Source organism: Polyergus mexicanus, unplaced genomic scaffold, assembly GCF_030449975.1.
Source record: "Polyergus mexicanus isolate NDT 795.1 unplaced genomic scaffold, iyPolMexi1.0 SCAF_2, whole genome shotgun sequence".
In the NCBI taxonomy this organism is placed as follows: Eukaryota; Metazoa; Arthropoda; class Insecta; order Hymenoptera; family Formicidae; genus Polyergus; species Polyergus mexicanus.
Genome location: NW_027223322.1, coordinates 13,650,471 through 13,663,356, shown reverse-complemented (window position 1 = coordinate 13,663,356; position 12,886 = coordinate 13,650,471). Strand labels below are relative to the sequence as shown.

General features: G+C 36.0%; 1 protein-coding gene across 1 annotated transcript in view; it reads left to right on the top strand.

Moving 5' to 3' along the window:
* The window catches only part of Su(tpl) (Suppressor of Triplolethal), a 72,701-nt gene that overhangs the window by 22,160 nt on the left and 37,655 nt on the right, over nt 1-12,886 (top strand). Inside the window, exon 2 of the mRNA XM_070310258.1 lies at nt 1,494-1,541. Within this exon, the coding sequence (XP_070166359.1) occupies nt 1,494-1,541 (48 nt within the window). The remainder of the gene's footprint in view (nt 1-1,493; nt 1,542-12,886) is intronic.

Genomic DNA, 12,886 nt, shown 5'->3' with positions numbered 1-12,886 from the left:
GCGCGTCCCTCGAGATGTAGACTTGGAACATACAATATTATATTGGAGAACCAAGTAGCACCATTGTTATAAATTGTTTACTTTAAATATAGCTTACAATTAGTCTTTTCTGCACCCGTAGTAATTTCTTAACTCATTATCAATCCAAGCAACTTAGAGCGAACAGTGGAATACAAAGGATTAATATTACTACAAGTATCGCGTGCGAATTTGACCATGTGCATTCTAAAAGAGAGAGAGAGAGAGAGAGATTACTTATTATTTTCAAGAAAATTATTTATAAATTCTTCTTTACTTGCCGTAAAATATAATGTCCAAAATTTCGCATCACATTTTTCTTTTTCGCGGGAGATTGGAGAGTGCGCTAATTTAAAGAGAATAAGCTGTGTTGTTTTACTCTAATGGTTGATTGGAAGGGAAAGTATATGTGTGAAATTACACAGGGCGCGATTGCCCTGTAGGAAAGAGGCAAATCATTTTTTTTTTCCCCCCATCTCTCAATACTCGTAGCAGGTTAATCTTGATCGACTCAGCGCGCGGCCGAGTAAACGCGATTTTCCGCGACGCGATTAATTTTCTCGCGTGCCACCGCCGCATGCACGTCCGTGTCCTGACAGAGGTTTCAAACTGACGATAAGTGGAAACCGTGTAAGGTTCATAATACTCGCGATAAGCGTAGGCGCATCGCTGCTGCACGTGGACGATGGCATTAACGGAATCGTGTACACACGACGAGTCTATAACGAGCAACAGAATCGACGAGTATACAAGGAACGTACAAAGGCAAAACTCGCCTTTAGATGCTTAAAAGATAAGCTTCCGATCAAATTAAATTATATTGAATAATTTCAAAAGAGAGATCAAAGTAATCGCTAAATTGAAAATTGTGATGGAAAATGGGAGAAGTATTTTGACATGGGGCGAACAAATGTTGCGATTTATTATCACGCGAGTTTATCGTTACAATTGTGGCGGTCGACAAACATCTTGGTCGCGTTTAATAATGGACAAAGATGAACGGCGGACTTTCTCTTTTTCAGGTTATCGCCAAGAGATAGAGGCGCGTATTTCACGCGGGCCTCTAATCGCACGCGTTCGCTTTGTCAATTATCAGCGGCTTGTCACTCGCGCGTGACGCGTGACCAAGTTGGACGAGCAATCGGCACTCGGAGTAATTACTCTAATCGACCCCTCGTTCGAATTAACTACCGTTTTAATGCCTTCGGTGATCCGGAATTCTTCGCGGCTTCGCTCTTCGGCTTTCATATCTGCGTGCTTTAAATGATTTTAAAATAATCGGCGTCTCGACAATGTTCGATATCTATTTATACGATGTATTTTTATCATAATTTCTCAAGCGGTAGTTTAAAAATATTTTTGCGCAGCAACTTCATCTTATGGCTAGTTTTCAACCAATTATTTATCTATATCCGATCTACATTTATATTTTATGAGAAAGAGAAAATTAATCATGACTTTTTTTTCTGTTTCAGCATAAGATCATCGAGAAACCTAAAATACAGTTCCTACAAAATGAAGGGGTGAGTGAAAGCAATCTTTTTCCCTTTCTATCGATTCTATCGTGTAAGTCGTCAAAGTCGCGATTAATACGCGATTACAACATTAAGCGGCGCTTTATCGGTCAACTACGCGTAAAGATCATGACAGATTAGAGATATGGAACATACGTTAACAGATGCGCAAACAGATACTGATTATATTTTTATTTGAAAAAGAATTTCCATCCTGAATTCCATTCTGAAAAAACAGCATCTATTCATTTTCTCTCTTAAAACTATTGTCAAAACTATTAATTATAATATAAGCGATCGTATTTCTCCCGAAATTATTTAACATCTATGACATATGGCATATTCGATATTCTGCGTACCGACATTGACATTTTTTTCATTTATCGACGATCATAAGTACGAGGAACGAATTAATCATCTCGTATACATTGTATTTTCATGAATCGGCGTATAGTATATCCGTCCTAGAAATTAATATGATCGAGATGGATAGATAGCGAAAAAAAACTTTTGAATCTCGATAGTCGATTAAAAATCTATGCAATGCCGGAATGGAATTAGAAAATAAGGGAAAAAGACACGATGAAATTTTCTTACGGTGAAACAAAGTGAGAGTGAGAGGACGGCGAACGACGTTCTTTTCTCTTAATTTATCAACATAGGCTAATAGTCATTTAATTATTTATGAATATTTTATTTCACGGCATTTTTGCGCGCAATTCTTTAGAGAGAAATCTGTACTTTTTGTATTGTATTTACATATATGTTATATGTACTTTATTCCATATTATTTTCTACGCATTAAATTAAAACATCTTTTTCAAACACTCTTTACATATACATATATTTTTTTCGCGTATATTAAATTTTTATTTGATCATCTGGGTATCTTTCTCACATCATCGCAACGTCGCGTTTCGCATTACACGTGAGGAGAGATCTCGCGACAACGGCCGGCGTGGCGTTGCGAGAGTTCGATCGAGCAGCCGTGAGATCGTGTGTATGTGCGTGTTCGTCATGGCTTCACACACACACATACACACACACACCGAAGGTTCCTCGGTGAAGGCGATCGAGGTCGTTCGAGCAAGGTTATACACCATTTTCTCTCGCCGCCGCCGTTCAATCTCTCGACCGAAAACTCTTCGAATATCGAGCGTATTTTGGTTGATATCGTGAAAAGATGAAAAAAATATTCAATTGCGTTACTTCGTATCAAGTACGCTTTATTCGGCTTAATTTGGATCCGTGCACGCGCGTTATATCCTATCATATTGTACAATATATACACAAGTGCATTAACAGAAATATTCCTCGAAGCTTAATCAAATTAGAAATCAGAAGAATCGAAGAAATTAAAAAAAAAAAAAAATTACTTCAAGTACAGTAATTACGTATATCGTTTTTCGATTACTTATTATTTAAAATACGAAATCACTAATTGATTTGCTTAATGCTAACTTAAATCGTGCAATTAGACCTTGATTCAAATTTAATTAAGATTATAATTAACCCAAAGTTGGTGAAATCAGCTCTTTTACTCACTTATTGTTAGTACAGATTTATAATTATCGCGATCGGCGCATATTAAGGCGAATTATTTATGTTGGCTGGAAAAAAAGCAGCCTTCGGACTTAACGATATTTAAGAAGAGCTTTGCAATAGCCATATGCCACTATATATATACATATACGTGTGTGTATCTTTTTTAATGACAACGATCATTGATCGTCGATATGAAATCTTTCTTGACGATCTGGGGGTAATTGACCTGCTCCCTTCGTCCTTCATCGGCTTTCCCTTGCTCTCGAATGTAATCGTCGAGACGTTGTTTATTCACCTACGTATATGTTGCAACGTACGATATCAAATTGGATAAGATAAACTTTTATTGATTTTAATAATGTAAAAAAAATTAATTTAATCGATCTCATATAGCAAAAACCAAGAAAAATATAGAATGTCCAACTTTAGTTTCTTTCATTCGAGAAACTTTTTTGTTTAATTTGAAATGGATTTCTTTCTTGGAAACCTTTAATCCGTCGCTAAATCTTTGTCAGCAAAATTCTTGTAAATTTCAGAAACATTTGAAAATAAACGTGTAACTGGACTTTTACAATTTCTTGAGAATCTTCGGCTTGCATCGCTCTTCTCTTGGCATTATTATCTTAGATCAATAGAAATTTTTCGCTCATTTATTTTCCGGATAATTGGCAAAGAGCCATTGCTTCCCTTAACTTTTCCATTCACTACTACAAAAATCATTTATTTTACTTCACTCTGATCTTTGACAGTCTTCTGTTAGTCCAACTGTTGGAAATCCTAAAAAGCTCCGCGCACGCGCGCGTGCGTCATTATCGACCTTTGCGTACATAGGTAATGCCTTAGGGCTCACATTCAATGTCTGAATAATTATTCTATAGGAATATTTCGTTATCGAACTCGTGAGAGTCCCCGGGGAGCAGAATCTCTGACATTATTGAAAGTTAGGTACAGTAGTGAGAAGCGCTATTTCTCAAACAAGATACATATATATATATATATATATATATATATATATATATATATATATATATATAATAAATCTTACAAATTAAATACATACAATCATGCAAAGTTGTTTCATCTCTGTGTTTTCTGACGACAATTGATTTCAACTTTTCTTTAATGCAAATTTCGAGGAAAATTATTAGCTTGTCAATTTTTCCAATGAATTCAGATTACGTCGTTGATTAAGGGGGGAAATCAGTGTAACGTTGACTATTTTTAAGGATTTTCTTTTCTGGTAAATAATTGTTTTTTCTCAAATTACGTTATTAACATCACAAAGTACATAATTTGAACTACTTTTTGTGAAATTTTTGTTAAAAATTATTAATATTTATAGCTACAATAGCCAATAGTATGAGTCGCCTTAAAAAAGATGGGTGGGTGCACGCGTGGCAGGATAACGAAAGCTCTGGGGAGAGGGGAAGTATTTTCTTAAAATATGAGACAATAGCTTCGATTGCACATATGGAATTTTCGATTGAATAATTTGCTTTTTTATAATGTTAAAAAACAGAGAGATCAATATCTCACCGATTTTGGAACTTTCTTCTTCAAAAGTTCGCTTTTTTTTTTTTTTTTAAATCCATACGTGCAACTGAAGTTATCTTATATTTTAAGAAAGTTTTTTTTTTCCAGAGGTTCCGTTGGTCCACTACGCGAGCGCCTATTTTTTTTTTTTAGGCAGCTCACACTATTGACTATTATAAATATTAATATTTTTTAACGAAAATTTCACAAAAAACATTTCAAATTATGTAGTTTGTGATGTTAATAGCGTGATTTAAAAAAAAAGAAACAATTATTTACCAGAAAAAAAAATTCTTAAAAATAGCCACCGTTACACTGGTTTCCCTCCTTAATTGCAGCATATGTGCGCACAGGCACACTTTCGGTATGATGATGGTACAAGCAAAGAGATATTACGCCCGATATTATCCCGAACTACTGAGAAAACCCGAGAATTTTTTTTTCTATTCCTTTCTTTTTATTTTCTCGCGTGAAATGAAATTCGTTCTGGAGCCCCGGGCCCCGGGTGCCAGAAAATTAAAACGATTATTCTGGTATAATTCGCTATTTAGCAGACGTCTTTGTCGTGGCTGACGTATCCAGGGAGAACCACGCACTGCTCGCGCCTTCTCTACTCAACATCCGTCTGGATCACAGACAGGCGCTACGTATGTGCTGCGTGCGCAATGAGCGATTTCGTTTCATATGTAACAGCAATGCTCGGCACGATCGAGCACGATACGTGTGTAACAATCGACGATTGAACGAGAAACAGGGAGAGGAGGGGAGATTTTTTTTGTACGTACAAACTTTGACGACACTTTGACGTATACCGCGCTACGTCATCTTATCTTTTCCTTTCTCTCTCTCAGATCGTGGATTTTTTCTCTCTTGTCTTTTCCTTGCATAATTTTATGACGAATACAAAGAATCTCTGTTACTTGTACGAATATACGGTTTAGCGATAGCGACGATTTTTTCTCGCGCAGATTTTGTATGCGACTGACAGTTGTGCGCGCGCACGTACTCGATTGTATATATGTATGTGTGCGTTACAGGCGAACGCTCGCCTTCACATTGTTGCCTTTCACTCGGTTTCTTACAGCGCACCGTTTATTATTATATATAGATATAGATTTTAGCCGTCACATTATTGCCATTAAGGAAGAATTATATGGATCAGCTACATCAAAAGCTAATAAATCCAATACATTTCAACATTTATGAATTTGACATTGTACGCACGCACGCACGCACGCACACACACACACACACACAAAAAGCACTTTTAGCCTTTTAAAGTATAAAATTAATAATTGATTTTTGAGTTAAAGTAAAAAGAGATTTGCCCTGTAGAATATAATTTTCAATCTCAAAATCGTAAATATATTATCTTATATTGAACTAACTTTTTTTATAATCACTGTACCACGATTTTAATTGTACGACACAAAAATTCATGAAAATAAAAATTTTTACTTGTGATGACACAAAAATAATTTAATCCAATAACATTGAATCCGTTGCCATGTGTCATCGTATACAAAGTCGGGAGAAAATATAGGATCTCCCTTCACTGGGCGATTGAACGCATGAGCTGATTTCGTTGAATCAGCATGAAAAAAGGTTAACGTTCTTCGGGATACGTCCAATATTATTATTAACTATTGTATACGAGATTGGAGAAAGAAGCCATATGTCAACGCGACATACGATAATACATTTGATACAATGGATATGTCAATTTTGCCGTATCATATCATGGATTCGATAGAATGTCCAGTTGACGGAAAGATCTCGCGCTCGGGTTTTCGGAGAGACGGAAGAGCATATTGCGGGAATTTGTCGATCATTGCGGATGTATTCCGATATAGAGAATTTTGCGCCGTGTGAGAAACGTTATCGCATTTCCTGAAAATAATTCGATCTAATTTCTTCGACTGCGTCTGCAATTAACAGAATATTCGGTTCTTTTAATTCAATATTTTTTAATTTCAAATTATTTATAAACACTACTCGACATTCACTGCAGGAAAATCGGTAAACAGTGACGTTATCATTTGCGATAATAAAGCTATTAAAGAAGGTTATTTGAACTTTAAGAAATTTTATTGATCTGCCGATGGCCGATCTGATCGATCAGGCATTCGATCCGATCATGAGTGATTTTGTAAACTTTGTTTTCACCAATTACACAAGAGTGCACAGGCAATGGCGTGAGTCAATTCTCATTACGTTACATCTGGCAAAAAAAAAAAAACCTTTTATAACCGTAGAATGCCATTGTTTCTTTTCTGCAATAATATCGGTTGAGCAAATGGAGCTCAATCAGAGCGGATGGATTTCAATTTAAAAATTAGTTTCTCTCGGAGAAAAGACGCAGCAGTTTTAGTGTGAAAATAATTATTGCGTTTTGCATAGTGGACGAAATACGGGGCATCGTTTCGCAATTTTTTTTTAATCGAATTAAAAAATAGAGGACAAGTGACATTCTTCTTCAGGGACGAATTACGAGGCGAAAGTTTCCTTGTGTGCGTAATTGTCTTTGCGATAGACGTTTCCGCCTTGAGCCGTTCGTTACACACTTACGCGACGTGTAACACGCGCGTGTAATACGTGTGTAAAATTTGTGTTTGCACTCAACATACACGCACACACACACACACGCTTGCTTCTCCCGGCATAAAGGTGGTAGCCACCGTGGTCAATCGCAACTGACACGAAACGTTGCCATAACAGTTACTTTTACGCGTGACCCACTTACCATTTTAGCAGTCGAATCTAAGCATCACAATGAAAAGTGGGTCGACTCGAAATCATCAGATAGGCAGATAGGCAGGCAGGCAGGCAGGCAAGACAGGCGGACGGGCGTCGCGAGGCAACCCTAAAACGAATGTCGTCCGCTCGCGGCATTCAGAAGGTCGAATGTGATCTCGCATAAGTAATACGTGGAAATCTCTATTATGCGAGCTTCGCGTAGATGAAGTGATATCGTGGAAGAGCGGATTCCGCAATTTATATATAACGTAGCTTTAATTCTAATTTATAATCAATAAGAGGATTAGAGGATAGTTTAGAGGAGGAGTTTTTATTTTCCTGAATTTTTATGTACAGTCGCTAAAAAAAAAAAAAAAAAATAGTTTGATATAAAAGATTATATTTACGATTTTGCAATTTTATTCTACAGGGCACATATATATTTACTTTAACTCATAAATTAATTTTTTAAAGGCTAAAAGTGCTTTGCGCAGTATCAAATTCATAAATTTCGAAATATATTAGATTTATTAACTTTTGTTATAGCCGTCCAGTTCTTCCTTAATTAATTGACTTGTAACGACGTAATATTATCCGCGGATGCTCTTTGGATTATTAATACAATATATTTATAAATATTTATATTTGACGAGAGCACGCTCTGTTAAGTGTAAAATGCGAAAATATCTAGTTTCTTATTTTATGATTAATTTATTATTCAGAATACGTTGAATATATTAGCAGATATATCGATGTAAAAGGTAGCGGTTTGGAATGTTGTTCGAGGATATTAAAAACCATTCTAAGTATCTAAGTATCGAGCCTTGAGAGATGATGGTGATTATCCTGACATGCCGAATGCGCGTGGATCGCGTATCGACGTTGATATTAAAACGGCGAGACACGAAGACGTGCAATTGCCTCCGCGGATGACCTTTACGAGCCGATACACACACCAGCTTCTCTGTTACACTGATACGTGTCACACGTACGCAATACGCAATGCATCGATTAATTTTAAGAATTGTCCGACACGAGTGTTATATGAATTTGATATTAAACGAGAGTAGAAATTACAATTAAAAAAAAAAAAAAAAAAAAAAAAAAAAAAAAAAAGTTTTGTCTTAAATTTCTTGATTGCGCATTACTATATTCTTGCTGAAACGGCAAAAGGGACAGCAGGATTCTATCTATATTCGATGTAAAATATTTAAAACGCCAGACTGTTGCAAGAGGCGGCCGTATAACGTTGCTATACTGAAATGGAAATATGCTAACGACGCGGTATAACTATATTTAGTCCATGTGCATTTAATTGTAATATTTTGATATTACATCGAATTTGTCATACCGAATGTCGTAATAAATGTCGTGAGATGTTTTTTTTTTTTTTTTTTTTTTTTTTTTTAATGCGTTATGCATTATATAAATATATTTAAATATAACAGAAATTGGTCACTTGACTTTTTTTTTTTAATAATAACAATAATAATAGCAGGGAATAACAAAGACGCGAAACGACATTTTGGATCGAAAGTCGCTTATTCTATATCTCAGTATTAACTCTCCTTTCGGAATAATATAAACGTTAGCGTTAACGTAAAGGAGATGCGATATTGCAAATAGGATACACGCGATGCGGGATACGTGTATATACAGGGTGTCTGATCGCGATGAATCTTTCAAAAATAATTATTTTCATTAATCTCCATCTTTCTTCGAAATTTGATCACTAATCTAGTATACCTAGTATGAAAAATTTTAAAACATTTTTGTCGAGGAGAAATATTTATTGTATTATATACGGAAATTAATAATGCCCGTAGATAAAATATTCGAATGAGATAAACAAAACGATAGTTGTAGGATACCGTATAGGTGTGTCTTTAATCGTCGCGGCCTTGCGCGTATGTAGGCGACCGCTTTATGCGGGTGTTACGCCTCTCTCGCGGCATTAATTTTTTTCCATTTTTCCACGTTTACGCCGTTCATTCACGTGGTTGGTTATCTTTCGTCCGCGCATTCATCTCGCATGCGATTGCTCTAGAAAAACCAGCGCGGTTTGTAATTCAGCAATGTAAATGCGCGGTGATTCTCGCAAGAGAATTAAATCGAATCGCATCCTAATCGCGGCGAACAAGAATAAAACCTGCTTCTGCATCGCTGTGCGAAGATCAGCAGTTGTAGTTATTATTATTGGTTGCGTCTAATCGATATTTGTCGCAAACGACGACGTATCTCTTGTCGAGCTGTAATTGTAAGATGTTTCTGTTACCGTAAATCTATCCACATAAATCTGTGCCAATATCTGGGAGAAATGGGCATGCAAGAGGCGATTTGCACGCACAATTGAACAACTGTCAAATAAAATTTTTCAACCCGGTCACCCGGGCTGCAAAGTGTCTGGCGAAACTGGTTCCAGAGACCTTTTTGCCAAGCTTGGCTTCCTTCTTGCCTCGACTTTCGTCTTGTCTCACAGATCCTCTCGTTTCTTAGTGAGGTATGGGGTGAAAACGAAAATCGCGGGGTCTGCTAAAAATTCTCCCGGTGATAAATGACGACGGTCCAACGCTATCCGGATAACCTAAGTTTACATACCGCGGGTACGTCCACATGTAAATTCTAAGGTAAATCCTAAGATCCGCAAAAACCGAAATGTTGATATATTTTAGGCTCCGGTTTAAAATTCTTTCGAGGAAAGAAAAAAAAAAGATTACATGGATTAAGAGGGCTAAGAATGTGGCGAATTGATACATTTTGATAAATGTAAAAATTATGAAAAAGAGAATTTAAGTTTTGCGTAAAAAGATAATTTTTCTCCCGCACTCGCTAGTTGCGAGAAGCATCGTTCCTTTACTCTTCCGATACGAATATTATTTACGAGCGAGCTAATTATATTTTTTCGTAAAATTAAGCAATTAACAATTTTTATCGAGATTTTTATTTTTGGCATGACACAATGTGTGTGTGTGTGTGTGTGTATGTATAACACTCTGTGTGTTTGTGTGTGTAACTTTGGTCGCACGATGAGGGACGGTTACACACGACACGAAACCAAAGGATCTCAAACCTGCAAAACAGGATTTCCCCCCGTTCGTGTGACGCATACGTAGAAAATTATTAGCTGGCTTCTCGTATCGCGAGCCGCTCTCGCGCTTTACTCGCAGCTTAACCGCCACAATTTCACCTCCGTTTCTGGATCATGCATATATCGATAAGTATTTCTTTGTTCTTTACGGTGTCGACAGAAAATTCTCTGAACATTCTCGATTGCCGATGATACGATGAAATTTCGAGCTTGTATTTATATCGGATAGGAAAATTTAGTATTTTAGCATATCTACATTTACTTAAAGAAATATAAATTAATATGTCAATTTATTAAAGTAGTTTCAAAATTTTTTATGCAAATATATATATATATATATACAGGATGGGGCATTTATATTGGAGATACCTAAATATCTTAAAAATAAAGCAAGATGGAAAAAAATGTTTCAGACCAAAAGTTGTTCGGTTCTAAGAGGATGGTGCCATTAGTTTGATCTTGGGTGGAGGCGCTTGGGAGATTTCAATGTCAATCTTGTTTTTTTAAACGGAAACACCCCAATTTTTTTACATAAATCGATTCCTTGCAATATTCTGTATAATAAAAAGTTATATGGATACGATGGCGAAAAAGTTGTTTAATAGTTTACGAGATATTTACTTCGACATAATTTTACATAAACTATGAAATATCTCATAAAATTATTTATTTTGTAATAATGTTACCTTAATATTTATCAGCTTAATAAGCTGAAAAAATGAGAGGCATCAATTGGTGTAAAGAAAATAAAACAAGATTGACATTGAAATCTCCGAAGCGCCTCCACCCAAGGTCAAACTAATGGCACCATCCTAGGACTCCCTTAGAACCGAACAACTTTTGGTCTGAAACATTTCCTTCCATCTTGCTTCATTTTTTTTTAGATATTTAGGTGTCTCAATATAAATCCCCCACCCTGTATATATCGGCAACGAGACGACTTGGCAACGAAACAAATCTCCATAAATAAATATGATTAAAATCTCTTTTCGCGCTAGGGAGCTATTGCGCGGTCAATTGACAATTATAGATATAATTAGCATCACGTATTTGGATGATTTACATAGGACACGGTACCTCTTACTTTGGAAAAGAAATAGCCACAACGTTGACTATGTAACGATAATTTTTTTACTTTTCCATTAAAAATGTTCCTTCGCAACACACACGCCACGATTATAATATTATATATTTCAAACCCTGTAACGCAATATCGGATTAAAGAGAGCGAGTTCTTAGGCAATGGTCTCAGACTTGGAAGATTGGACAATTTACCGTACGTTGAGACAACTGGATACTTTGTCAAAGTATAGAAAATATCTCGAGTAATATTGCTAATCGGAAAGAAAAATAAGCGCCGGTTAAGTAAAAATATTGACAGATATATTTTCTAGCCATACGTATTATTATATATCGATGTTAAGATTGTTTGGAAACTTTTTAATTTTCACACGATCCGACATAGCGAAAATTATTGACTTTTACTATTCTTGCAAGGCTGACCAAGTCGATTATAGTCGTGTATACAGTCGTAAGTAGTATCGATATTGTATGCTTTACTCCGCATTCTCCGATTTATGATGGAACGATACATCGAGAGAAACAATTTCGCATAAAATATTCACTTGGGTCGGTATCTCCGTCATGTGCTTCTATCCTTGCGTGATTCCCCCCTTCCCCCCCCCCCCCCGCCGCTCCTCTCTCTATCTCTTTTCTATCGCTTTCCATATCACGATTAGACCCCATTGTGGAAAATTCCATCTAACGCGCAAGGGAATACTTTAACTTCCTCTTCGCATCTGCGATACACGCCCGTGAATCATATGTATGTATTGTATATTAGAAATATTCTCGGATATTCTAAATTTATGGACAATATTTATGGAGACTGAATTAAAATAGTTTGAGTCTCTTCAAAACTTGATTCTAAATCGATGAAAGACAGTTGGCGGATTCTGTACTAAGGATTTCTGATAACGAGACAAAAAATATTCTTGACATATTTAATCGTATGACAACCTTTTATGCAGTATAAAAATAAAACAATTTTAAAATTAAATCAATAATTCCTTTTCTTCTCTCTCGAATTAAATAAGATTGTCTTACTATCTTGAGACAAGAGTGACATATACAAATCTAAGCTTATACATCGTTGCATTTAGAATAACTTGATGTTAGCGCCACAATAGTCGGCGCGAAACCGATACGCGGTGGCGTTACTAGGCATTTTATTCTAGATTTAAGAATTTTCCATTTAAGATTAAAATATTCCTTTTTCAATAATAAATATGATTGTCGCTATATCGATCCTATTGTGTTGTGCATATACGCGAAATTATTTTCGACGATTAAGTAGAATCCACGACGCATTAATGCCCGAAAATAACGCTCGATATCGGCGATAGGACGATAAAGTGAAATTTATGTAACATGTGCGGCGAACGTGAAAGTT